This window comes from Perkinsus marinus (genome assembly GCF_000006405.1).
Source record: "Perkinsus marinus ATCC 50983 genomic scaffold scf_1104296929448, whole genome shotgun sequence".
Lineage (NCBI taxonomy): Eukaryota > Perkinsozoa > Perkinsida > Perkinsidae > Perkinsus > Perkinsus marinus.
This window is the reverse complement of record NW_003216433.1, coordinates 56,646-82,139: the sequence shown is the minus strand read 5'-3', so window position 1 is coordinate 82,139 and position 25,494 is coordinate 56,646. Positions and strand designations below refer to the sequence as shown.

The window sequence follows — 25,494 nt, the reverse complement described above, 5'->3', positions numbered from 1 at the left end:
CACATCCAAACGATTAAGATTGAGTGAAAAAATCCGAAACGTTTCAGTTTACTCTCATTGAGTTTGTCAATATTTCTTCCTGGATCTGCATACTATAGTGAACAAGCATTTTAGCCATGAAAATGAACAGTTTCCTCGAGGGTGGTGTGGGCATCTTGTAACGCTGCTATCAGATTATCTTTTTCTTTCTCCCTCGTCTTCTTGTGCAGCACTCATCCGACCAGGGGAGTACTAGCTAGTATAGAGGTATAGTTCATCAGATTATCATTGACCATCACTGAGTAAAGACCACCAACGAACACAACAATACTGCTGCCAGTAACCATCAATATGCAAATCTTCTCTTTCCATCACATTCAGATGCTATTCGAATAGGCATCATGAACAATAGGCCAAGGTTTCCATCTAATACACCACAAGATGCTACCAATGTACGCGATAACAGGGACGTCACAAATGAACTCGATAGTATCCTAATAGAAACCGTTTGACTGTACATCAACAGGCCCTTACTAGGCTATACAGCAGCGGCACAACAGACATCACGGTTGAGACCAACGCGGCAAGCAAGAGTTCGATGAAAGATTCTCTCACGGAGTACTTCTCCATATAGGCAGCAGCAGAGCTTTTTCCTGATCCAGCCTCTTCTATGTTTGATAAGGATGTTTACCACACATACCCCCTATATGCAAGGATAGGAAAGTTCTCAAAGCATTGAGACCTCGCCATCAACATCAACGATACCGCCTAAAACTGAATCTCCCCAGTATACGTATTCCACTCGCTGGAGATCCCCACTCGATGCAGATAAGCATCCTCAATGAAACTCAACAATTGGTATATTCCATGAAACATATGATAAAAAATCAACCTACGTCAACTCAAACCGAGGTGGCCAAAAAGTGAAGGAATATTCCACTATCAATAACCCCACAGACCTCCTCTCCAACGAGGACCGGGACGTAGGATTGGACCTCGAGCTTGATGGCGACTTCGGCAAGAGAGGCATCCATAGCCACACTCAGGGGAGGACTTGGTTTAAGCCTGGACAGAAAATGTCGCGCGCCACGAAATTCATCTCGTCCTACTTGCACTTCTCCAAAGTGAGAGTCTTGGGGTCTTCAGCAGCCGCAACACGTGTATACAGATTCTTCATCGTCACCATGTCCTGTCCACTGCTGAGCATTGCAACCTGAAGCGATAAAAATTCTTCGCTGTGCGCAAGGATTCCCGTAGCGAAACCGCCATTCACATACGACACGGCAATTTCGTCAACAGGACGAAAATAAACTCACCTCTGCTGAATAGGTAGGGTCCTCCTGAGCAGCAGATTTAATCATTGTAATTCCCTCGAATGCCGAGAGAGACGGGCTCAGGGTTAAAACTTTCCAAAAAACAATTCCCGACTCCTTCAATGATAATCCTCCCCAACGCTTCTGTTTATAATTAGAGTAACTGTAAGATCCACATAAAGTCAATTCGAGCGCAGCAGCAGCCTCCTCCCACCCCACCCGGGATGCTCCTCCATCGAAATGAAGCCGTGGGACAACATCCAACCATCATCCAGGAACTGCTTCACAACTCCACTTCTCCTACGGTTCAATGCGGCCCACCTTAGACATGTAATTTCGAGAGGAATCGGGTAGCAACGTCACGACCCTTTTGCCGACTATTTCTTCGGGCGTCTTCGACTTTATATAGCGAACCTAGAGGGAGGCTTCAGAAGGAGCTCGATGGTGTTATACTCACCGCAGCAGCCACGCATGTCCCCGAGCTTCCCCCGACGGTTAGACCTTCCAGTCGGATGAGCTTCCTGGCCATGGCTAGGGCCTCGGGATCGCCAACCTTCATCCACTCATCTATCACACTGGGATCTCTGTCGAGCACCTATGCAAACGATCCAGGTTCGATCCCTGGTGGCGGCATCTGAGCTCACTGTAGGTATGAAATCATAACCAATGCCTTCCACCTGATATCCCTCCAATCTGCCCGGGTCGTTCAGCGAGTCCGGCACTGCCAAAATCGACCCCACTGGATCAACTCCAACGACCAGACCTTAACAATAAAACCATACCATACCTCCGTCACCTCAGCACAGGCCTTACATTGATCCCCGAGGACGTCCTTCAGCTTCCTCGCCACTCCCGTTATAGTACCCCCAGTGCCCGCGCCCAGGACCATCCTAAAGCTCCACAATCACCCCAACCCATGCACGAGCGTTTAACCCACACGTCCACCTTCCCATCGCATTGCTCGATGATCTCCGCGCCCGTCCCCTCGTAGTGTGCCATCGGGTTAGCAGGGTTTAAATACTAACAAACACATACCACACTTCCGTCAACTCCCACCTACCTGATCCAGTATATGACTACGGGGTATTTCCCTCTGCAATTTGATAGCCAAGCCTATATGAGATTCCGGGGTGTTCCACGCCGCCTCATTAGGGGTCCCTACCGTAAATCCGTCAAATCACGAGTGATCAGCTCAGCCTTACGTAGTATCTCAGCGCCCAGGCACTTCATCATATTTACCTTCTCTCCACTCATTTTCTCCGGCATTGTGACGACCATTTTGTACCCCTAAGGAGACGACCACCTCCACGACCGAGACGACAACGCCCAACCCCACCTTTATGGCGGCCGCCAGACACAGACCCGTACCAGTGTTACCACTAGTAGGCTCGATGAGGGTATCCCCTGGTCTGATCTGAAAGAAGGATGGTATGCACACATAATGCACAGCTCGAGCCCTACCCTGCCCTCCTCCTCAGCAGCCTCTATCATCCTTAGGGCGATCCTATCCTTGACACTACCCCCTGGGTTGAAGTACTCAGCCTTAGCCCACAGCTCACCTAAACATCACCGAGTAGACGTATCCAGACTCTGTCACTAAATATTTCATCAATTCACTATAAACATAACATCACTAACTATAACCTCATACAGTAGGATCCCTACCCCTACATGGTAGATCAAATTCCTCCATAATTCGCTCTAACTTCACCATAGGCGTGCTCCCCACCAACTCCAATGCGCTGTTAACCACATTGCCACTCCCAGCAGCCGACGACTTGGAGGTACGACCGAATGTCCTATGTGGACAGCCCTCGAGACCATCACCAGGTTTCCAGGGGCACTTCTGGAGACCGTTATACTGTGGGAAGGTGCTCATCGACTTAGTAGTAGGGGCAGGGGGCGTGGCGACGCTGCTGATCAATGGCGACATGAAAAAGGATAAAACTAAAAATTGAAGTACCTTCCAAAAACTCCAACACAAAAAAAACTTCGCTCCGCCGAGACCAGTGGAAAATACGTCCCCTCCTCCAACGGTTGACAGCGCTGTCATGGGAATCCTTCCTCATGTTCGGGCGCGCGCTAATCAACTCGTATGAGAATGAAACTGTTAGATTCCCATCCCATGTGAACTGACCATTTTGACCAACAACGTGTCGTATATCTCTGAAGTCTGATGACTCATCGATAAATGTATCTTTCAGCATTATTCTCAATCTTTCATGAACTGACTGTAACTACGACTACGTCTTGGTCTCAGCGTGTAGTCTATGTAGTCTATTAAGGAGACGGCTTCGCAGTCACGCACATGTGTATGCGTGCACCTCATTAGCTATACGGTGGTTCCCTTTGCCTCTCCTCCCTACAGTTGATTCCCCTGTGTTTGGTTACGAGTACCATCGGCTACGGGTGTCGGGTGACAGCACCAAAAACATCTGTCACCAGTGAGGGAAAATTTTGCACTACACGTGTTGACGACAGCGATAAAATTCTGAGGAAATTTCGGGATTTTTTCCGTTGGTTTCTGTCTACTCCTATCCCAAACGTGTGTGAATTTTCATACTGTACCTTCTGAAACTCAAAACAACAAATTTCAAAATTCTGCCAATTCTCCACCTCAGCTGATAATACCAAACATATACACTTCAACACCCTCCCACTCGACCAGGACCATGCATCGATCGATCTCCAACCGACATAGAAAATATTCTACTGAGTATTTCAACTCCTCCATCACTTTATCATGAACTCAAAAGCACCTCAATCAGCATCCTTGTTAAAAATTGGCAATATTAACAAATACGTTACCGCGTTATGCATCACCTTCCTCTTCCCGTACGAAGGGTAGGGCCTCATTAGCAAAGACGTCGAAGATTCTACGCCAGCCGCCCCTCGGCCCTTTCCCTCCCCCCATAGCCGTCAATGCATAATCAGGGCATATCGCGAAAACCCATTCGGGCACACCATACTGTATCGAGAGTAGATACACCAATGCACTAGATAGCGCAAGGACCGCCTTAGGGGCCCTATCATAAAGACTTCGGACCCTCGGTGATGCCCTCATCAAGAGGCTACATACCAACAACACTGCGCATAACCATATGAGCCTCCTACGCCACCAAGGGGCCCACGACTCCGACACATATCTTCGTAAATACCTCTCAACAATGCTAGCCACAATCGGGAAAATTTTTGGTTTGCCAAATCGGTCAACTTCCACCAAAGCGGCCGTAGGCACTTTCCCACCATGATGTCGCTCCCGTTGATAACTGATATTAGCAAAATCATCATCAAACCTCATTAAGATATCGATCATCTGGGCGCGCGCTTCCTGCTTCGACAGTCCTCTACACTTATCCCACGCCAGCCATGCCAAAGCTTGAGCAGGTTGGGTGACAGGAGGGTGGTGGAGGGGGGCGTCACCGTGGAGGATCTGTCGGCATAGGGCGGACACTCGTAATCGGAGCCGTGGGGTCAGCGATCTGAAGACCAATGATAAACGAATCTTAGGTTACCGCGATGAAGATACGCTATCAAGGTGAAACTGATACACTTTTTCCGAAGAGTGAGTATAAACGCTGAAGAGTGTGCCAAATGGGTAAAAAAATCCGCCACAGTAAATACCGCGGGAACGATTAATCTCTCTACTGCGAGTTTGAACGATTATTGTCCAGATATTGGCCATAGGGCTCAAGTTCGTTTTGTCCTAATCTCCACTCCCCTCGTATCGCATTCCTCTGGGAAGGTTCTACAGACAAGCATCAGCTACCGCAAACCGACACTGACGGGAAAATAAAAACATCAGGTTAAGAGGTGACCTCCCCCCCCAAGGCGACAAAAAACCTCCTGGACGTTCCATTGGACGTCGTAGGCATACTGTGAATGATTCGCGCACGATTATACAACAAAGTGCGGGTTGCGGTTGTTCTTGTTTCAGAAGACATGCACGCCGACATCACACGATGCACTAGTGTAGAGGGCAAGCCGATGCACGAAATGGAGGCGCGCGGGAACTTTATGCAACTCCTACAGCTTCAATTATACAAACAAGATCGCGTTGGAATTCCAACTGATACCGAAGATGTAGAAAATCCTATAGACCAACTACCCCGCGTCCACTTTTGGACCTCATTTGAATCTTATACACTTGAACCTAAGATACTCCCTCAACTACCTCGGATGCCTCTTAATACAAGAAAGGGCCAACTGGACCTCATCCTCTTCTTGAGTCCTCATCGGTTGACCACCATCCACCATCAGAGCCCTCCGCTGTCCAGGGCCGCCACCAGGGAGGAGACTTTGCATCCACTCGGGGAGTAGAGTAAGCAGCCCTCGAGTGGTGAGGAGGCGGCGAATGCCAGGGGTACATCCGGCCAGAAAACGCGCTCTTTCTAATTCGTTCAGATCGAAGAACTTCAGCGCTGAAAAAATCCACGAAATTGATCATTTCCAAAGTCAAAATTTCAGCCCTTTTTTCTTACACATTAGTCCAGCCATCATAAACCCCATCGTGCTCCTCTTAAGGAGGCCCTCGAGTAGTTCCAAGGGCGTCTTCTCCGTGAGGAGCTCCCGAATGGTGTTAGAAATGCTCAGAGAGGAGGTGCCTCCAAAGGAGTCAAACCACAGCCCCACAGCCAGCAGACAAGTCCCTATGAAGGATAGTAGTAGGCAGGGCCACACCAAGAGGGGTACAACGGTGATGATGGCCAGGAGGAGCCCTAGGAGGACGAGGCTGCCCCCTAGGGCTTGGAGGCGTCGGGGGGTAAGGTTGATTTCGGGTATAATTACGGAAGGAGTGGTATGATGATGATGTAGGTAAGGGATGGATGGCCAAGTAGTGGTGATGGCCCTCGTGCAGGTAGTGGGCATTGACGAAGACTTCAGAACAGCATCATCACCATTGGTAGTAGTAGTTCCCAAAATGTGCTCTCCCAAATAGGCGGAGCGAAGTTTCTCTAAGAAATAGGCGGAGCGAAGCGATAAATGTTTGCCATTTTTATAATTAGCAGCTCAGAGGTTAGTATTTGATGCTTATAACAGTTACATTAACATTAATAACTCCAATGGTGATGGCCAGGTTGGTCACCACCATCATTATCTCCTCATTGGTTCTCCTCCTTTTTTCCTTCCAAGGGTGTTCCTCGACCCGTACGAACAGCTTTAGACCAGTCACCCCTACTCCCAAATCACCCCCTACATATACAACAACAATACCAACTAGCGGTACTAGGAGGGTCATGTTTGGGCCTCATCCGTATCTTACCGTCCTCAACCTAAGATACTCCTTACACGTGCGATGCATCTACCCCTGCAATTGTTGGTACCTATCGAGGCGCCTTCGACGGTAGCAGCAGCACCCAAGAGATCTCCCTGCAGTTCGCCCAGCCCAAGAAGATCGGCGTTATGGCTGGTGAGTCTCCTACCCTTGAGTGGCTATAGTTTTGAAAAGAGTAAAAGGGAAATTTTCTGAGAATTTTCCGGGAATTTTCGCGATTTTGGGATTTTTTTGGTAAATGTGGTTCGAAAAATATTTGGGGAAAAATCTTCCTAATTCATCACTGAAATAGTGTGGGAAAATATGCACATGCTCAACCACATGTAATGGCATTTATATGGAAATTCTGGAGATTTTTTTGGATTTTTTTTTCATTTTTGTACACTTTCACCCGAATTCGTAGGTAAATTTTTTTATCTGTTGAGGAAACTTGTGAGCTCAGCTGATGAGAGCGAACATATATTTCCAAGGAGAATGCAGTCCCCTCTCCCAGGTTCCTACGCTGGCACCTCCTTCAGCTACAGTAACATCTACTACGAGTTCGTCTCGGGCCAGTCGTGGTTTGGCCTTCGACCTTTCGCCGACTCCGAGGCCCTCTTGACACTATTTAAGCTACAGAGCATGGACCAGGTCAGAGTTGACATAAATCACCAGTGCCAGCCTGTACGTATTAGCTTTGGTTCGACCGCTACGGCGCCGCTTAGTAAAGTAGTGTAGTCGCTCAACGACATTTGCTGTTGTTATTATACGATGCTCTGTGAAGCATCATTACTCCCGAGGTCAATCTCGCCAACTCTAACGACCCCCTGGGGCTATCGCGTTCAACGTTAGTAATTTCTCTCAACAGTATCGTCTATATTCCCTATGCCAGCCCGTAAGGTCCTACCAACCTTTCGAGGGACAGCCCTAAAGCAAATCTCCCACACTTCCACCAATTCCCACTTCGGTAACCCCCTGGGAAAGCAAGTAAGGCTACTACTACTACCACTCGCCGCTAGGCCCTCTCTCAGTACGTCCACCCTACCCCTCAGCCCGCTGCCTCGTGGAGGCCCCTCGCCAAGTTTGGTGGGCCCCTCACGGCTGACCTGCCCCCTCCCTCTACTCTCGATGCAGAGGGCTTGGGTCATGCTGCTAACACTGCCGTGCGAGATCGGATAAAGAGCACTTCACCGTATTGGCAACAGCTGAGAGATAGAGCCCTCGCTATCGCCCCCGCGATGGAGCCTAGGGACTGTGCTCTTCTCCTCAATGCTTTCTCGAGGGTCCGCATAGCCGACCAGCAACTGTTCGATACGCTGGCCCCCGTGGTAGAGGCCAAACTGTTGTATTTCACATCAGTTCATCTCGCGATGGTGTTCAGCGCCTATGCTAAGACAGGTGTGCAGATGCAAGTAGGATGGTAAAAGTTGAAGTTGGCAGTAGATTCGGTGCTCTTAGGAGTCGTTTTTGAATGCCTTGTCGCGAGAGGTCGCGGCTAGAGTCCATGAATTCCACAGCCCCGTAGAGATATGTATGTTGCTAAATGCGATGACCAAACTGGGCGTGGTGGATTTGGAACTCTTTACTCGGTGGTGTAAGCATATCCAAACGAGGATGTCCCAAGAGCCCTTCCACGTGAGGGACCTCAGCGTTATTGCTAGTGCACTGGCTAGGGTCGTCAAACACCATACTGTTGCTGAGGGGAGTGGTCAGAAAAAAGGGGGAGAGGTCATACACGGGTTGGGAGGAAAATATGAGAACTTTCTCGAGATGATATGCATGTGGTCAACTACGTTTGACAACATGGGAATTTTGAGGAAATCTAGAAATTTTTTTGGGCGGTTTTTGTATACTCCTACCCGAATTCGTGTGTGAACTCCTGAATATATCTTTTTAGGATGACACTGAGGATGGTCAGCAGCTTGAGGGTCTCCTTCCCCTCACATCTACAATGGAGATGATAGCAGGTCGAGCATTGGCGACCTTGGCAGAGGCGACTCCTATGGAGTTGGCCCGACTGGTCTTGGCATACACCAGTGATAGTGGTGGGGTTATTAGTCCTCCTAAGGAGCTCTTGGAGTCAAGTCTGGCATGTGCGAGGGATAAGCTCATGTTTATGGCACCAGCGGAGCTGGTAGGAGCATCCAGGGTGGAAAATACGGAATAGCATATGTTTAGGTCAACGTGGCGTTTGCTTTTGGACAAGTACGGGAGTCGCTGACCAGCGTTTCGGACATTGCTCTGCTCGATTCGTCCATTTTCGAACGATTGAGGTTTTCAGCGGTCAGCTCCGCTCCGCTATTTTTGGCTTCGGAAGTTGGAGGCCTCCTTCAAGTGTATGCACGATGGAGGATCCCCTTCGGCCACAGCGACCTCGCTGTGATGGTCTCCCGGCTCATCACGACTGCTGAGAAATGTGACGCTGAAGTCGCTTGTAACGCTGTGTATTGCGCTACAACTATCGTGATGAACACCTCGAAGTCTCGGGACATAGGTAGTTTTGTATCTCGCTTTGTTGAACCTAAGACTCCTCACAGTTCCGCCATCGCTGATGGAATCAATACGGAAATTATTGCAATCGTATTCGCCGTTAATAGTAGAGTCAGCAGCAACGCTCGAGATGGGCACTATCGCCAAGTTTGTGGAGGCTATGGTTAATACGGCCCATCTGGACAAAGCTGTTATGGACACTATAGCGAGGTGAGGCTCCGTGTGTGTGGGGGGGATATACACGAGGAGATTTGCTGGTGGTTTCCTAAAATGCTCGTACCAGAATTTCTGTATGAGCTCGGCTCGAGAAAGCGAGCATATATTCCAACTCCAACATTGGTGATGGTAGCGGGGAAGGGCCAGTAGGAAATGTGTTATATTTAGGTCTCTGATGACGACTCCAGCTAGAGTGGTGGAGTTGGGCCGTTCAAAGCGTACTTGTCATCTCCTCATCGAGTCATTCATTGCTCATGGGTTCGACCAAGAGGGTGACCTCATGTTGATGCTGAAAGAGCAGCGTGAGGGTGGAGGGGCGACTCTTGCTGGGTAGCAGCCAGCGTTTCCGATCATGCAAATGAATTTACGTTTCCGTTCTAGCATATCTGCTTGTGTAAGTTCAGAGAGGGATGGTAGGCCAACTAATGCCAGAGCTGACTCAGCTATTCCGATAACGAGTTCTCCGCTCAGCGGCTCGTCGACTGCGTCGTTGCTCACAACTGAGGCCTCCAATGGGATGAAGCACAGCGCGTAGACGAAGGCAAAGCTAGTTCTAGCAGCGATCTTCCAGTGATTCCGGCTCGGAGCCATTAGATAGCAACTAGAATTTCATCCTTATTTATCAAGGGTTGTTTATGTTTCTAGGCTCAATGAGCCTTACAGTAGTCGTAATGTGGGCGCGCACGGAGGACAACAAGCGAGCGCAGATTTTTGGAAATTGAATTTCTCCATGAAAATCGTTCTAGAAACAAAACGGACTTCAGAATCGAAATCAGCGATGTTAATTGCGTACGAGACTCTGAGCGGCTCGGTCCAGCCATTATTCCTACCTCAGCGCCGAAAAATTACACCCGCGGCGTATATAATGTTTATCAAAACAGCGGCAGGTTAGACGGTTGGAAATATTGAGATGAGAGGAAACTCGGAGAGATTCATTGATAGCAAGGAAGTTTTCGGACCCGAATTTTGGAGACACTCCAGCTGATGAGACTAGATGGGCCGATTGGTGTCTCAAACACCACGGGGCGGGGTGAATAGTTAACAGAGGGTTCACAACACTTTGTTCCCGACAGCGGCAGGATTCGAACCTGCGCGGGCAGAGCCCAGTGGATTTCAAGTCCACCTCCTTAACCACTCGGACACGCTGTCTGCGAAAAGACCGGCATTCTGGCCGTCGGGATGTGCTTCCCCAAGATTACACACGACCATCCTTGCATTCACTGGAGTTTGATAGTCCCAGCGTCACCGGATTGCAGACGAAGGAAGAATACCCTATGTGGCCATCTTTGTAGCGGAATCCATGGCGATTTACGATCGCAGCGGCCATGCTTGTAGAAACAGCGGTAGGTTAGACGGTTAATGATGGGAATGTTGAGACTAGAGGAAATTCGGAGAGATCCATTGATAGCAAGGAAGTTTTCGGACTCGAATTTTGGAGGCACTCCAGCTGATGAGACTAGATGGGCCGATTGGTGTCTCAAACACCACGGGGCGGGTGAATAGTTAACAGAGGGTTCACAACACTTTGTACCCGACAGCGGCAGGATTCGAACCTGCGCGGGCAGAGCCCAGTGGATTTCAAGTCCACCTCCTTAACCACTCGGACACGCTGTCTGCGAAACGGCCGGCATTCTGGCCGTTGGGCTGTGCTTCCCCAAGATTACACATGACCATCCTTGCATTCACTGGAGTTTGATAGTCTAAGCGTCACCGGATTGCAGACGAAGGAAGAATACCCTATGTGGCCATCTTTGTAGCGGAATCCATGGTGATTTACGAGCGCAGCGGCCATGCTTGTAAAAACAGCGGTAGGTTAAACTGTTAATGATAGGAACGTTGAGACGAGAGAAGATTCGGAGAGATTCATTGATAGCAAGGAAGTTTTCGGACCCGAATTTTGGAGGCACTCCAGCTGATGAGACTAGATGGGCAGATTGATGTCTCAAACACCACGGGGCGAGGTGAATAGTTAAATTACCACACTCGAAACACGTGGGTCTGGAGACAAGCTAGGCTTGTCCATGAAGAGTCGAGCTTGAAGGCCGCACTCGCAAGATTAGTGCTGCTTGGTATAAGTGATACCACTAGGATGTCGCGTCGACACCAAAGATGGGACAAGTGCGGTCTTCAAGCGAGTCGGCTCTTGTGCTCGGTGTGGGAGGGATGGGTTGAGCAAAATGACAACACTATTCACGCGGCACTCTGATCTGCAAGCTATTCCTAATGCGTGCATACGTGGTGCAATCTTGCACGCGGTTCGCTGTGTGTCGACTGTCCCTTTTGGGCAGCGGAGCGACGTGTGTCTCGTTTCCGGAATTTAACTTGGGATAAAGGATTATCCTTGATTAACAGAGGGTTCTCAAGGCTTTGTGCCCGACAGCGGCAGGATTCGAACCTGCGCAGGCAGAGCCCAGTGGATTTCAAGTCCACCTCCTTGATCACTCGGACACGCTGTGACAGCGTCGCTGTCTGCGAAAAGGCCGGCATTCTGGCCGTTGGGCTGTGCTTCCCCAAGATTACACATGACCATCCTTGCATTCACTGGAGTTTGATAGTCCAAGCGTCACCGGATTGCAGACGAAGGAAGAATACCCTATGTGGCCATCTTTGTAGCGGAATCCATGGCGATTTACGAGCGCAGCGGCCATGCTTGTAGAAACAGCGGTAGGTTAGACGGTTAATGATGGGAATGTTGAGACGAGAGGAAATTCGGAGAGATCCATTGAAAGGGAGGAAGCTTCAAGTCCCAAAACTTGGGGGCGCTCCAGCTGATGAGACTAGATGAGCCGATTGGTGTCTCAAACACCATAAAGAGAGGTGAATGGTTGAAAGAGGGTTCTCAAGGTTGTGTATCCGACAGCGGCGGGACTCGAACCTGCGCGAGTAAAGCGCAGTGGGTTGCGAGTCCACCTCCTTGATCACTCGGACACGCTGCCAGCGAAATAGCTAGCATTCTAGTCGTTTAGATGTGCTTCCCCAAGATCACAGATGAACATCCTTCAGTTCACTAGGATTCGATAGTCCAAGCCTCGCCGGATTGCAGACGCAGGGAGAATAACTCATGTGGCCGACTGCCACTGGTCGTCTCAGCGGCGGACCCCGTGCTGTTCAACGAGTATGAACCGACACCAGATGATCTGATACAGATCCTCATATCAGCACACTCGGAAGGGAAGACGTTTTTGAGGTACTCTAGCGTACCAGGCTAGGTGGGGGATGTTCGGAACACTCTTGGGAAAAATAGACTGTTGAGGGGAAGTGATTTAGAGCATGTATCCGGCAGCGACCAGATTTGAGCCTACGTGGAAAAGTCCAGAATATTCTACTCCACCTCTTCAACCATCCGGACATACTGATACATCACGATCAAATGTTCCAGGTGTATCTATGCGACCCTTCTCAACGAATGCATCGAAACACCGTTGAAATGCTATCTCACGCTTAGCATGACATGCTATGACAGCATCGTACACCTAGTCCTGCCAAACGACGAATATAAGCTGTCTTATTCAGCGAACTCGGCCTGATTGTGATCGGTCAGACTCCTTGTCGGCCGCAGCATCATCCGCTTGGATCGGCCCTTGGCAGACAGACAGCACGGCTTTCGCGTTGCACCGAACCAACTCGATGTCGATGGTAATACTTCTCGTGGACCACCCTCATGCCTGGGCTTGACTGGACATCTCCACGGTGTGGAGTCCACGCTGGACCCTCGTTGTGAGCGCGATAATACCATTCTAACTCGCGCCATGGGTGACTCTACCCACGACTCAATGCATTGTCTCCCTGGGGGGCAATCTAAAATCTAAACAGCGGGACTCCACACCTCCAGGCGAGGACTCTCATACCGGCGGGCATGCTTTGGAGAGCCCGAGCCGTTAGATGAATATGGAACGACATGCTTCCCAGTTGTACAATTCGCTTCAATCCACTGCCTCAGTGGTGAGCTAGTTCTACTCTAATTGGCTGTGATCACACACTGATAAATCATAAGTGATAATCAGGTCAGTTCAGTCGGACTTTGATAACTCACCAAGAATTGATCAGATGATAACAGAGATCGCAACTCACAGATAAGCCCCCTCTATTGCCAAGCACTTACTGCTAAACATACCTTTACCTTTGCAGACGACAATCGTTTGTTTTCCTCAACAACTCAAGACTCATCTCAAAGTATATGAAAGCATCAAGTACATCATCATGTGTGCGGGCATCAACAGGCCAGAGTAAATCAACACCATTCCACCCCTCAAGAGGGTCATCAGCCGGGAATCTAATGTCGAACCAAGCACGATACCATCAGTGTCAATACTCAACCCCTCACTCATAATGTCGTCTAAAGGGAGTCGCTTCCTTATCCCAAATATCTGCTACATCCCTAACCTTATGATGATGGAAAGTGACTTCGTTCGACGGTATCTAATGACCATCCTTCCCCCCAATGTGGAAACCTCCTATCCACCGGCAGCCTCCATCGCGTCCACCACGAGCTGGTCTCATCGTCGGGGCGGTCCGTGATGTGACAGGCATGGGTCTGGCCACTCACACTTGCTGGGTCCACCACCACAACACGCTGGATCTGATCCTTGCAATACCGATGACCTTCACCGTGCTCGACTGCCCACCGGCCTCCGGTGAACTTTAGCAGCTCTGAGCGGTAGAGCTCCAACAGGTTCTCCTCTCTCAGGATTCAGCTTGTCCCATTGGAGCCGATCCCCACTATAGCCATGTTCCGAGTGACTTGGAATCTCATGGTCACTTCTTGTCTGATTGGACGAATAATGTCCACCAAGACATGCCACACCCCAGATGTCACCTTCATGACCATCTCATGTGTAACCTTGGCGCTCTCGAGTGCGTATTTAGTCATCATGTTCAGCAGATTCTCAATCGGGTTGAGAGATACAAACTGGGTCGGTTGGTGAGCCTCGATGGAAGCTACAGTCATCCACACAGCAACTACAACTGTTCCCAACTCTCCTCCAATTACCCCAACCAAATGCCACACGCTACATCCACAGAGCCTCTATCGTGTCACCATCGCGTTGCTCTGCACTGTAAACAGGCTCCGTGAGAACTCCCCCATCCACTAACGCAAAGCGATGATTCCCAGTGGTAGCCAGGAACGATAGTACAGCACATTCGCGTCGCCCTCCTGCTCAGCCTTGAATTCTACACGAATCTCACAGCCGACCTCCTCGTCGATCTCGTAGTTCTTTTCAGAGCGCTCTAACGGCGCTGGAATCGATAGCAGCTGATCAAATCAATTTCGTGGCGCGCGAAATATCTATGACATTTGCTTGGCAGCAAATGTTTGCCAATCGATCAGCAGCTGAAACCTCTACTGCAGCATCTATTCAGCTTGCTCATGATGAACACCATTTGTGTGCCATCCTGCACCATGATAATGTTGATATTCTACACACATCCCGAAGCGATCGGAGGATCAACACCAGATTGAAGCGACACTTCCGATGGAATGGGGATTCAAAAAATTCTTCGCGCTGCGCACAGATACTGATGATAACCAAGTTGGTTATCATCAATATCTGGTTGAACCAACCACTACTGACTTTAATCACAACCACCATCACTCCAGGGTCGCAAATATTTACTTCAATTGTCAACATGTCAAAAATTCGCATTCATCAGTGAAGATCCTCACCTTCATGCCTCCAACAGCGTTGATCGCATCAGTATCATCCTCATCTCTCTCACCACGATTTTGTACTTAACCACCTCGCCTCTTCCGCTGCAAAACACTACTCGCCAGCTCAAAGCCACGCGGAAACGCCGCGCCAAAGCCACTTCCATTGATACGTAGAGGAGACCCTCTTCTTCTTCCTTTGTTCTACCACCCCTCCTACGATTGATATTCGACAACTCAACAGAGAGCTACTAGAGTCCACACGGAACAGGAAATGTATCAGTAATGATAGACTCTTTGAAGAAACTTGATAGCATCATCAACAACCGTAATGATGATAACGACGCCCTCAGGATAGAGCCTCGTAACAACTCGACATAGTAGAAGAATGGGCCTGGTCGGACCAGTAGATACAGCAACGACCGAGCGATAATGGCAATGAGAGAGACCAGTCAACAACCACTAAGGCGTTACTGTTGATCCTAGCAATATAGGGAATAATCTCTATTTCTTACAATCTTACATCTCCTCAACGCACATCATCCACTCAATCTGTTGCCGATGAGAAATCAATCTAAGACTTATACCACCTGGGAGCTGCTACGACGCCGACCAGAGGAGATTGCAGCGCCTTAGGCACTGCCCGCCTTGATGGAAAGCAGCGGAGCGAAGCTCAGAGAGACATAAGGATAGTACTCACCACTACCCTCCTCCTAAAACACACACAACATAATCATCATCATTCATCACCCGTTCACCTACATCAGTAGCAGCGCTTCCCTGTTGTTTCTCGGCCTTGGCACCAGAGAGGTAGTTCTTACCAAATAGACCACTGCTGGAGAAGACGTCCATAAGCTCAGCACGCAGCTTCACTGGCTTGGCTTGTGACTTCTTTCCAACCACCGCGATGAACGCAGCAAAGTTAGGGGGAACTCCGAAACGGAGGACAGCTTCGACAAAGGTTCGCATAGCCTTCAAGTGAATCCAACCAACGAGGGTATCAGAGAACGCAGCAGCGCATACCCTGAAGAAATCATATAATCAATCTAGCGGAGCGAAGCTCGAATATATCATCCTCATTACCTCTTGAGGAAAGCCTCTTGCTTCTTCACCTCACTCTCCATATGGGCCTTAGCATTCTGTAGCTCCTCATACTTGCTGGCATCATAAGTGAAGTCACGGCAATTGAAACGAGCATGTCGCATGTTGTTGGCGAACTCCTCGACGCAGCTCTTGAAGACGACTACTCTGTACAGCTTAGCACCGTCCTTATCAGCAGGGAGGTTCAAAGGGGAAGCCGACTGAGGGACGACCTTGGCAGCAGCAGCCTCGTATTTGCTCAAAAAGTCCTGGTCTTGGCCACGAGGCACCACAACAACAACAGTAGTGAGATGCTCGGTCTCGACGAAGTCACCCTCACGAACACTCTTAGGAGTAATAACATCAGTCAGATCTCGCTGAGCGTATGAACCAGACTCCTGAGGGGAAGCACATCAACGATGATGATGACAATGGACAAATCGTGCCCTACCTTTTTGCTCATCTGAGTGTACTGTGTCTTGAGATCAGAATAAGCCTGACTCTTCGACTTCACCTCCTCATCGAGCTTCTGAATACTCGTCAACAACAGACTGAGGTTGTCCTGAATATTCCTGGTGCGGGGGAACTTGGCGTCATCCCAGTGGAATTTGGAGATGTACTCCTCTGCTGATAGTGAAGCCCTCTGAGAGACGACCTTGAACTCAGTGTTGGGGTCAAGCTCGAGCAGCTGCCTCTCGATACGGCGAAGGACGGCCTCAACCTATGGGAAGGCAGTAGAGAGGGGAGTGGTATGATAATGACCAACTTGGGAATCTTGTTTGGAAAGGTCGTCCACCAATCTGATGAGGGAATCGAAGGAGCCGAACTTGAGGTTCTCAGGAACGTCGAACCTAATAGAAAACAAGGTAAACACTTGAGAACAATTATACTAGTAAAAGTTGCATAAACTTCCCACACGCCACAGAACACCGCAATGCCCTCTTCCCATTACTTGTAAACAGCATCACAATACTTGTTCTTCTCACACACTCTAGACTGCAAAACGGTGTGAATGAGCTCCTTGGGCTCGTCAGCCGAGGAGCAAGCCAGAATAAGGTAGGGTTGAATCGTGGAAGAGGACATGTCGACGCGCTTCAATACACTACAACAATGATGCTAATCTCATCAGCAGCAGCAACAGCGAGCTTAAGAGTCAGGCTCAGCATTTTAGTCTTCATTTTGCGCGCGCCCATCTAATCGATAACCACTTTGCCAACAGCAAAGGCCAACTAAACTTAACTCTTATAAGGAGCTATGCAACGACCTTGCCAGCCGTACAGTCGACTCTTCCAAATCCATCACTCTTTGAAACAATCCCCAGTTCAAAAAATCGTAGTCAAATCGCTCCAACCGTTTAGCGGTAGCTGCATCAACCCCACAGCGTAGCGCTAAAGTCATGATCCACCGTCTCTTCCTTCCCACTACACAACTCAAGGTAACCATCATGAACATGTCAATGAACACCCTTCGAACATGATACCATGCATTAAAGATCTCTCTCTGCTCGAGCAGCCCTAATCGCCCTCTTCAACTCCCCCGCGGCAAAGTCGAGCTCGGCCGCTGTAGATGCTCGCAAACGGCGACTGATGAACTCTCCTCGACGCTTATAGCGGATTATGAACACCAGCGACTCTGATAGATTGAATGTGGATCGACTAGAATGCCTCGGCGGTAGGTGTACTCGATTGACAGAGAGTAACTGTTGACGGACGAAGAAGGGCGATGCGCGAGTGGGAGGGTGATGCTACTGGGATGACTTCGACAGGGGAGCTCAGGTCTCGATGAAAGGCCTCCTCTCTTGTCTTCCAACATGCAAGGAAGTACATGAGACCTCCGTCATCGCCGCGGTTGCTCTCTGTATGAAATATTCGATACCAGTAGGGAGTCCTAATAAGAGTTGCGATTGGTGTGGTAGGGATGTTACAAACAAGCAGGTTTATAAAGTGAGTGTGTTGGGAGTTGAACCCGCTATCCTTTGAGTGAAGGGAAGACACTGTACCCATCGGGTCACTATGACAAGATTTTGACTATAACTGTTAACGAGCGAAAGTGTCATTCGTTCATCTCTACCAGCGAGTTCCTCTGTCTGATTCCTTCTCTAAATACACCACATAATTATCAGCAATCGATTGCGTATCTTCAAACGGGCATGGTCTGATACAAAACAGGTCCACTTCTCGAAGAATGATACCACTCCTCTCACAATCTCGGTTGCTTTGCCATCAACCAGGGCCGAACCGCTCGTTGAATGACTACTGCCGCCCAGGAGTCCGGGTTAATCCACCGTACCACTCCTCTCAACCAAGTAGACATCTGAAAATAAGGATCAATTCTAGGGGAGCGAAGGTGTCAGATCAAACCATGCTGTTGCTCTTAGTAGGCATCAGTTTGACCCAAGCAGTACTGTGAAGGACTCGGTCCCGGATACCTACGGCCTTAACCATATTCAACAGTCGCGGCATGCTGCTCACCGTGAGGGAGCTTGTTCAGCATCCTCTCCGTCAGCTTGGTCGAATAGACCTCTTTGAGATGCATCACCATACCCCAAGGTATCTTAGGAGTAGGTACATATAGCCAAATGCACGCATGCACAAAAGATACCCTGTCATCAGCATTCCACTTCAGCCAATGCCTCTCCTCGACAATTCCAAGGTCTTCCACAGTGAGGAGCCACTGCTTTCCAACTAGCCAATCCCGTACACGGCCTTCTAGCTCAGCGCGTATACCTTTCTCTACGAGTATCTAGAGGTCGCAGGTTCGATTCCCAGCAGAGACACTCCAACCCACCTTATGAATGGTCCTAGCTAACGGGCAAGTCTCATTAGCAGCCCTTCGACGGCGTTTAAGCATCCTGATCGACGGGGTTCACAAACCCTGGATGGTTCAATGGGCCTTCTCCTCACCGAAGTATCCATCTGCTCACTGCTAGCATTATAGTCCTCTTCGCCACCTTGTACGATGCTGTGCTACCCGACACCACAGAAGATATGCTACTCCGATGGGCTGATCGATCAAAGAGGCCGTCAGTGGGCCTGTTTTGAATCTTCCAACTCACTCATAGGTGGTCTTTGAGTATCCCCCTTGACGAGGCTCCACTCGTCGGCATCACAGTATTCACCGTCCTCGTCGTGGTGATACGTAGGCAAGATACCGTCCCTCCTCATGAGGTACTGCTTGTATGCATCCGCGATGGTCACGGCTGCCCACCTGCCGCCGGGTATTTCAATAGGCCAAATTCAATGGCATCTCTCAATCAAGATTAGCCCCTCTCCTCTGCGATTGACAGTGGGAAATTTCCCCACTTTTCCTTGTGTCGTTTTTTCAACTTTTCCATCGCAATTTTCCGTTTACTTCTCCTATCCCCCAAGATTTGCAGCCGCGCGACGAAGTCGGACTTGATAGCTGTGACCTGATCTCGGTCACCTCGAACGGTGGAGAAATTCCAACTCAGGTCCCACCTCAATCTCTCGTATCTGCTCCTTCAGTGTTTTCACTAACCTCAAGGGAAGCCCCCAACTCTCCATCACCTCTTCAGGGACCTGTCAGTAATTTCATGGCGCGTGACGGTAGTTGTTATGGTCACTTTAGAGACATCGTTGTGATTCGTGAGCCATTGGTTGTGATAGAGAAGTTCTTGATACGGCCTCATCTCGTATCTATGTCGCTCGAGCTTCCTCGCGCACCTTTCGAGGAGCGCGTTGAGAGAGACCGGAGTGCCCGACACTGTGAAATGCAAAAACTGATGTTTTTCGACGGATGGCACGTAAAGTATCTTAGGTTATAACATGAAAGATACGGAACAGGCCCGGCAATCTCCTCCAGCACTGTCGAACAGCTAATGAATAGATCCCGAGCTAGCACGCATGCACACCATCGCAGCAACTGGGCCGGGCTAGATACCCCGGGTATCACACCCGATAGCAAAGGAGGTAGTTTACTGTACGTTTGTCTCAACTATCACCAGTAGTAGGAACGACCTTATGACTTCATGCTAGTGTCGAGGAAATCGAAGACATCGACGGTTCGGGGGCGGAGCTCTCCGAAGCCCATCCTCCTGAGTACAGCCAAATGTTGGTCACCTTCGGAATACAGAGACTCTCGCCTTACTAATACCGAGCAGTGCGAACCGAGTATATCTCTAACAAGTTGACTGCGAGAAGTGTCGCCGGCAGGGATGGAACCTGCGCTCACAGGAGAAGTGCATTTAGGTCAATTATATAGTACCACTTTTCCTGCAAATCGCTCCGCGGTTGGATGGGAGAGAGAATCTTCGAGGATGGTAGGTGGGGGTGTTGATATGCCACAGGTTGGGGGCATGGAAGATTCAGAATAGGTCCGGAAGGGGAACTACGCACGAATATCGATCAGCACATATTAAACTTTTGCATGGGAAATACACTCGCGTCGATCGAGTCCAGCTCGACAGTCTCCAGGCTAGAGACTTTCAGCATCAACATGTTCGATCAGTGTTGTCGACGACCAGACACGTCCGAGTGGCTCCACGAAGTGACAGTACAGGGGCATGATGAGGACACTCAGACGGGAGGAGCTTATACCACTCCAAAGGCAACTCCTACTACAACCGCTGCCACTCCAACCTCTCTCGTCGGGAAGGAAGAAGGTAATGACTCCATCACCATCCCCCGACATTAGTCATCTCAGGCTTGTCAAGGGGAGCGGCAGAAACCCAAGAACCATTAGCAGCAACAACAACACCGTTGGAGGTAGTTTAACGGGGGGAGGCAGGGAAAATATCTCACCACTGAATAGGTGTCGTCTAGGGCACATCACTCATCGGAATGAACAGGTCTGGTAGGTGGGAAGGCGTATCGATACTCCGATTAGAGAAAGTGATAATATGAGCATACTCAGACGACTGCGGCTGCCGGTGCTTCCGAGGACGACACTGATGACGATGTGGCGGACGAACGGGTTGGGGCTGCAGATGAGAAGGAGGATATCGAGTTGGTGGATTGCTTTAAGCTAGATATACAGGTAGTATCTTAGGTTCACGCGGGTAAGATACAAAACAGGTTAGAATATGGTCGCTCCTTCCTTCAGAGAATTCCTGGTGTCCGTTTGGGCATAGATGTCGACCACAGCGATCCTCGATGGCTTGTCGTAGATAGAGTTACCCCCGAGGGCTCCATTGACCTCTGGAATAGGAAAGCTCCCCCGGGCCAAAAACTACAAAAGGGAGATATTGTCTTGCGAGTTAACAACGTCAGAATGGACGCAATGCGGATGGTGGAGCAATGCCAAACATCTAGTGTGTTGCATATGTGGGCTAAGAGGCCTAAGCTCATCCGTTCCTTATCTGATTGATAGTATCAGTCGTTCATGTAGAAGACGAGGTTACATTCATAGTGAGTAGGGGGATATCACTACTACTACTGCTATTATTATTACTACTACTAGGGCATTGCCCCCTCCCCCTCAATTTTCCACTGGCTGCATTTCTATAGGGTCTCCGTGATGGAGATCCTCTGTTAAACTAATGTCTAGTTAAAGACAATCATAATGTATCATCCATCGACCGACCGAACGTCGTCGTCGTCGTCAGAGCAGTCTTCGATCGCCTTGCGTTATTGTGAATATCTCCACACTGTAGGAGCGGGAAAGATTCTTTTCCTTCCCTCAAAGCCGTGCATAGATGGACCTCAGCTGGAGATGGTCGATCTCTGATGCTGATAAAAATGGTGGAGCGGAGCTGAGGGCAGGAGAGGTGGTATGGGTTCTCTCCGGTTCTCGAGATGTACACTGTTGGAAATACTGAATGTTGGCCTACAACAGGTTAGTAATAAACTATATTAATTCGTTTCAACGCATATCGTAAATATGCGCGTTCATGAAGAGCGGTCTCGACTGAGTTATTTCAGGGAGGATGCGGGGCGGAGGTGGTGACGGCGTTAACGAAGGCTTCCACTCGGTCTCCCCAGTGGTTGAAAATAGTCATAAATCAACACCGTCTCGATCGCGAACATCAAACACCTTTCAACATGCTAATCATCGTCAGCTCACTTTGAATGCCCGGCAGTCTCCTCCAGAGGTAAACGAAACTGCTCTCGGCCCGCCGTGGAGGTCGATTTCCATTCTACGCATAGCCTTATTCTTGATGACCAAACTCATTGACATCAGAGAATTTTCGCCTGATCGTAGGCTTTGTAAGCCGTAACCTTGGCTCTTCAAATTAGGCACATTAACGGTGATTTTGCCACTTTGGGCATTGAACGTGGCTTCGTAGTCGCCACTGTATGTATTTCTGTTACCTGTTACTTCTATCATGCCATTTCTCTTGAAAGAAATCGTGTGGATACCGTCACCATGTTTATCATCATCCGCTGCAAAGTCGCAATCCATTCGAACTCCCCCACGGACTCTCACACCGTTGGCATCAAAAAACACCTCCTCCCATTGGACTTGTTTATAGACATATTCATCGCTCTGATAGGCATATTCATTTTCTCGTCGCACAGTTAACGTTAACGGATGAAGACTTAGAGAATTGTCCTCCCCTATGAAGTCGATGAGCTGCTGAAAACTGTCTGTGGTTTTTCCGCAGTCACTGATAGTCACTACGAGCGATCGTACAGAATACTTACAGGACACCTGTTCATCTTCGTTATTGAAAATGTCAACTCCGCCATCCAGATGGAATGAAATCTGCCCGGTTTTCCCCTCAAAGGTACAGTCCATCATCCCATTCTCAGTCAATGCCACACAATAGCCCGGCTCCTCGCGCGACTTGCCGTGGTTGTAAATGTCGACCGCACCTCCATAGTGTTCTCCAGCGATCTTAGTTTGCATCTTTTGGAGGTCAAGACGAATTCCCTTATCAAAAAAGTGTCTTCCATATTCCTGTATTATATTTTCGCAACGATTTTTCTCATCATGATGTGAATCATGCAAAATGACTTGCACATTCGCGTTGTCTTTAATAACACCACTGTAGAAGCAACTGTGCGGTTTATCTTCTATTGTGTAGAATGTGACTTCACCCGTCGGCCGAAATTCAATCATCCTCACTGATCCCTCCGGATACTGTGGCGTGTAGAAAACGGCATCGAGAGCGAATCCCGAGACGGCAGGTAGAGGGAAGGGCTGAGGATAAGCGAGAGAGACGTACGAGGACAACGACGAAGGCGCCAAGCCTAGGGATGGCAGACCAGCCATGGAGAACAATGCCTTCACTGGGAATCGAACCGGGGACTTCAGATTTCACGACACAACATAATGATGAGCAAAAGCTATCAATATCGCATGGCGACTGCTACCGACAGTGATACAACAATCAATCGTCACAATCAGTTACCATTCTACTCAATCACATCAAACTAAATCGATCAATCGGGCGAGCGCTTATCGCAGTCAGATTCTACAGTCCAGACTTATTTGCAACAATGCTGGTTATACTTCGTCAACTTAAAAGGCCTTGGTAGTGGTAGCATGTAGGAAGTCGATAATGCGATACCGACCATCATCCGATTTTAACTTCAAAACTTTCATCGCCGGTAAAGGTCCTTGTATGAGCTGTTGATAAATGAGAGAAGTGTCTTCAGGAATGCCTATAGTAGTAGTCGTGATGACCTAAACGAGAACTCTGATTTTCTCGCGCGCCACGAAATTCCCACCTGGAGCCGCCTATGCGGGGATATCCGATGAGATTGATAGAGTTTGATGAGGATCCTCAGAAATGATATTCCGAGGTCAGTATAGTCTCCCATCCATCCACCTTGGAATTTGGTCAGATTGAGGGATCTAAGATATTGTCAAAAATAATCATCCCACTCCCTCACAAACTCACAGGCGCTCAAGAGCCGGGAAGACCCCCTCCTCTGCGAGTCTCAATGCCAGAAGCGAACCGACAGCACCAAAAAACGGGCCGATTAAGGACAGCCTAACAGGAGGCGATTATGGACGAGTCTTCGACAGGAGTTCTATACCGTTTCAGAGAAGACAGTGGACCAGCCGTAGAAAGACAGCCCAACAAGGTGGCGGATACCAGGCAACCAGTGAGGCTGAGACTTGTTAGGCATCGAGAGAAGTGTGAAGGGCCGGTGAGGAGCACAGGGGGAAGTCCTGAGAATGGAATATGAAGACTACGAGAGGACAACGACATCAGCGGACCTTTCAGTTCAACTTCTGTTACAAATGGCATAAACTCTACCGCCGTTTGGCGATCGTTAGCTGGCATTGACCATTCACTGGGTGCCCCCAGGGGACTGCGCTGATCCCCCTCAAAGCTGGGAAGGCCAATGAGATCGCCTCCCAAATATCCAAGACCGAGCCGCAACAAGAAGCCCCATTGTGGGAGATGAACACCTTCTCGACGATGGGCCACTCCTCAACATTTCCTATCGCTCTCGCAATGGTGTCACAGCAAAAGCCTTTGAGATTCATAATCTTCAACTTAGGCGTCAAAAAGCGACCGAGTACAGGACAGAGGTCGAGCTCGGGTCCACAGCCCTCCGATGGACGGATCGTGATGGTCGTTAAGGATGGTAGAGTAGAGTAATTGAAGATGGCGAGATGGGACTCCTCGATCGAAAGAGTCTGCAAAAGCTGGAGGCTTTGCCAAGCGATCGAGTAAGGGCCAATGATGGTGTCCACGACGTGAACCAGAGGCATAAATTCTATCGGTTCCTTGAATGCTGCATATAATGATACTGCATCTGATGATTGTAAGAACGGCACCACAGCGAATAGGGGTAGGGCTGATGCATCATTGCGGAGGGAAGACGGCATGAGAGGGGACGATAAAGGCTGATAGCAGCGGGAATAAGAGGATCGTTAATTGTGATAACCAACCACTCCTGGACAGGAAACGCAACTTTCCAGTGTATGCAGGGATTCCAAAAACACGTCGATGATAACGAGGTGTCGAATCTGGAGTTGACTATTCGCACCAGTACAGTATTAGCAGTAGTAATAATAATGGAATCATCCAGGAACCTATAATGTTCTCAGGGGGCGGATTTATTTTGAATTTTCTGCGTAGTTAGGAACACATTCTTCAATCAGTTTCCAATGTAAATTTTATCACATTAGGATCATCATTCTCCCCACTGTTATCGAACTCTGGGTAACGTTATCTCTTAAAGCTGGATAATACTACTCCTATGACCATCCAGTACTCGTCTTAGTTACTATTGATGGAAAACTGCCTTGAGACCCACAGCAGAGTGAGGCAGCAATAGCCTATAATGCGCTCTCCTCGCTCAAGAAGTAACTTAACTCGGCCTTGGCTAGATTTATAATACATTGCAACGACTCCCTTCAGCTCCATAGAGATCATTCTCCACCACCAGGATGACTTCTTTGCGAATCAGCCGAGTGCTGGTCCTTAGAAAGAGGAACTCGGAGTCTTCCTCTTGCTGGGCCACAAAAGAGCCGAAATTATACCGTGCCCCAATATCGGAAGCCATAATAGAGGAACTTCGACTCGAAGCTCTTTATGGGCCATGAATTACGGCCTCTGCAGCAGAGCCGAAAGATACATCATCTCCCCCTCCTCC

At 49.1% G+C, this 25,494-nt stretch overlaps 9 protein-coding genes and 4 non-coding genes across 13 annotated transcripts in view; 3 read left to right on the top strand and 10 right to left on the bottom strand.

Moving 5' to 3' along the window:
* The window catches only part of Pmar_PMAR000213 (glutaredoxin, putative), a gene marked incomplete at both ends in the record, with an annotated part of 1,030 nt that extends 487 nt beyond the window's left edge, over positions 1-543 (bottom strand). The window contains 3 exons of the mRNA XM_002787304.1: positions 355-405; positions 428-473; positions 514-543. Coding sequence (XP_002787350.1) covers positions 355-405; positions 428-473; positions 514-543 — 127 coding nt within the window. The remainder of the gene's footprint in view (positions 1-354; positions 406-427; positions 474-513) is intronic.
* Positions 544-706: 163 nt separating this feature from the next.
* Pmar_PMAR000212 (hypothetical protein) lies at positions 707-1,340 on the bottom strand (the record flags this gene model as incomplete). Its single annotated transcript, XM_002787303.1, has 4 exons — positions 707-747; positions 935-1,044; positions 1,089-1,192; positions 1,296-1,340. The coding sequence occupies 4 exons, from the start codon at positions 1,338-1,340 to the stop codon at positions 707-709; spliced, it is 300 nt and encodes a 99-aa protein (XP_002787349.1).
* A 252-nt stretch (positions 1,341-1,592) lies between these two features.
* Pmar_PMAR000211 (Cystathionine beta-synthase, putative) lies at positions 1,593-3,225 on the bottom strand (the record flags this gene model as incomplete). Its single annotated transcript, XM_002787302.1, has 10 exons — positions 1,593-1,706; positions 1,750-1,887; positions 1,937-2,055; positions 2,106-2,182; positions 2,230-2,312; positions 2,353-2,450; positions 2,495-2,579; positions 2,629-2,706; positions 2,754-2,851; positions 2,964-3,225. The coding sequence occupies 10 exons, from the start codon at positions 3,223-3,225 to the stop codon at positions 1,593-1,595; spliced, it is 1,152 nt and encodes a 383-aa protein (XP_002787348.1).
* Positions 3,226-6,341: 3,116 nt separating this feature from the next.
* Pmar_PMAR000210 (hypothetical protein) lies at positions 6,342-7,361 on the top strand. Its single transcript, XM_002787301.1, has 3 exons — positions 6,342-6,515; positions 6,571-6,702; positions 7,061-7,361. Exons 1-3 carry the CDS (start codon positions 6,356-6,358, stop codon positions 7,282-7,284), a joined length of 516 nt encoding a protein of 171 aa, XP_002787347.1. The 5' UTR covers positions 6,342-6,355; the 3' UTR covers positions 7,285-7,361.
* A 70-nt stretch (positions 7,362-7,431) lies between these two features.
* Pmar_PMAR000209 (hypothetical protein) lies at positions 7,432-9,586 on the top strand (the record flags this gene model as incomplete). The annotated part of the gene is made up of 7 exons (XM_002787300.1): positions 7,432-7,533; positions 7,578-7,958; positions 8,005-8,274; positions 8,444-8,680; positions 8,725-9,040; positions 9,147-9,246; positions 9,421-9,586. The coding sequence occupies 7 exons, from the start codon at positions 7,432-7,434 to the stop codon at positions 9,584-9,586; spliced, it is 1,572 nt and encodes a 523-aa protein (XP_002787346.1).
* A 733-nt stretch (positions 9,587-10,319) lies between these two features.
* Pmar_PMAR000208 lies at positions 10,320-10,401 on the bottom strand. Its single transcript has one exon. It is a non-coding gene; the product is annotated as a tRNA-Ser (tRNA).
* A 383-nt stretch (positions 10,402-10,784) lies between these two features.
* Pmar_PMAR000207 lies at positions 10,785-10,866 on the bottom strand. Its single transcript has one exon. It is a non-coding gene; the product is annotated as a tRNA-Ser (tRNA).
* A 760-nt stretch (positions 10,867-11,626) lies between these two features.
* Positions 11,627-11,708, bottom strand: Pmar_PMAR000206. The gene has a single exon. It is a non-coding gene; the product is annotated as a tRNA-Ser (tRNA).
* Positions 11,709-12,106: 398 nt separating this feature from the next.
* On the bottom strand, positions 12,107-12,188 carry Pmar_PMAR000205. Its single transcript has one exon. It is a non-coding gene; the product is annotated as a tRNA-Ala (tRNA).
* A 2,995-nt stretch (positions 12,189-15,183) lies between these two features.
* On the bottom strand, positions 15,184-17,083 carry Pmar_PMAR000204 (vacuolar ATP synthase subunit C, putative). The gene is made up of 6 exons (XM_002787299.1): positions 16,932-17,083; positions 16,746-16,830; positions 16,431-16,700; positions 15,983-16,377; positions 15,662-15,923; positions 15,184-15,612 (listed from the first exon to the last, which is right to left on the bottom strand). Exons 1-6 carry the CDS (start codon positions 17,060-17,062, stop codon positions 15,532-15,534), a joined length of 1,224 nt encoding a protein of 407 aa, XP_002787345.1. The 5' UTR covers positions 17,063-17,083; the 3' UTR covers positions 15,184-15,531.
* A 1,250-nt stretch (positions 17,084-18,333) lies between these two features.
* Positions 18,334-18,829, bottom strand: Pmar_PMAR000203 (hypothetical protein; the record flags this gene model as incomplete). The annotated part of the gene is made up of 4 exons (XM_002787298.1): positions 18,334-18,407; positions 18,451-18,532; positions 18,581-18,721; positions 18,767-18,829. 4 exons carry the CDS (start codon positions 18,827-18,829, stop codon positions 18,334-18,336), a joined length of 360 nt encoding a protein of 119 aa, XP_002787344.1.
* Positions 18,830-20,345: 1,516 nt separating this feature from the next.
* Pmar_PMAR000202 (hypothetical protein) lies at positions 20,346-21,524 on the top strand. The gene is made up of 4 exons (XM_002787297.1): positions 20,346-20,600; positions 20,642-20,703; positions 20,852-20,974; positions 21,041-21,524. Exons 1-4 carry the CDS (start codon positions 20,366-20,368, stop codon positions 21,302-21,304), a joined length of 684 nt encoding a protein of 227 aa, XP_002787343.1. The 5' UTR covers positions 20,346-20,365; the 3' UTR covers positions 21,305-21,524.
* Positions 21,525-23,401: 1,877 nt separating this feature from the next.
* Pmar_PMAR000201 (hypothetical protein) lies at positions 23,402-24,607 on the bottom strand (the record flags this gene model as incomplete). The annotated part of the gene is made up of 4 exons (XM_002787296.1): positions 23,402-23,566; positions 23,611-23,737; positions 23,784-23,876; positions 24,147-24,607. 4 exons carry the CDS (start codon positions 24,605-24,607, stop codon positions 23,402-23,404), a joined length of 846 nt encoding a protein of 281 aa, XP_002787342.1.
* Positions 24,608-25,494: the final 887 nt, after the last annotated feature.

What these genes read in the sequence shown, in the direction of transcription:
- Pmar_PMAR000210 (XM_002787301.1), top strand. Translation starts at nt 6,356, where the DNA reads ATGGTGATGGCCAGGTTGGTCACCACCATCATTATCTCCTCATTGGTT. An exon ending in AACAACAATACCAACTAGCG is followed by an intron (nt 6,516 to 6,570) that starts GTACTAGGAGGG and finishes CCTCAACCTAAG; the next exon opens with ATACTCCTTACACGTGCGAT. An exon ending in GAAGATCGGCGTTATGGCTG is followed by an intron (nt 6,703 to 7,060) that starts GTGAGTCTCCTA and finishes CCCCTCTCCCAG; the next exon opens with GTTCCTACGCTGGCACCTCC.
- Pmar_PMAR000204 (XM_002787299.1), bottom strand. Translation starts at nt 17,062, where the DNA reads ATGTCCTCTTCCACGATTCAACCCTACCTTATTCTGGCTTGCTCCTCG. An exon ending in TATTGTGATGCTGTTTACAA is followed by an intron (nt 16,831 to 16,931) that starts GTAATGGGAAGA and finishes GTTTTCTATTAG; the next exon opens with GTTCGACGTTCCTGAGAACC. An exon ending in AGGGAAGCGCTGCTACTGAT is followed by an intron (nt 15,613 to 15,661) that starts GTAGGTGAACGG and finishes TGTGTGTTTTAG; the next exon opens with GAGGAGGGTAGTGGTGAGTA.
- Pmar_PMAR000202 (XM_002787297.1), top strand. Translation starts at nt 20,366, where the DNA reads ATGGGAAATACACTCGCGTCGATCGAGTCCAGCTCGACAGTCTCCAGG. An exon ending in CAACAACAACACCGTTGGAG is followed by an intron (nt 20,704 to 20,851) that starts GTAGTTTAACGG and finishes GAGCATACTCAG; the next exon opens with ACGACTGCGGCTGCCGGTGC. An exon ending in GCTTTAAGCTAGATATACAG is followed by an intron (nt 20,975 to 21,040) that starts GTAGTATCTTAG and finishes TCCTTCCTTCAG; the next exon opens with AGAATTCCTGGTGTCCGTTT.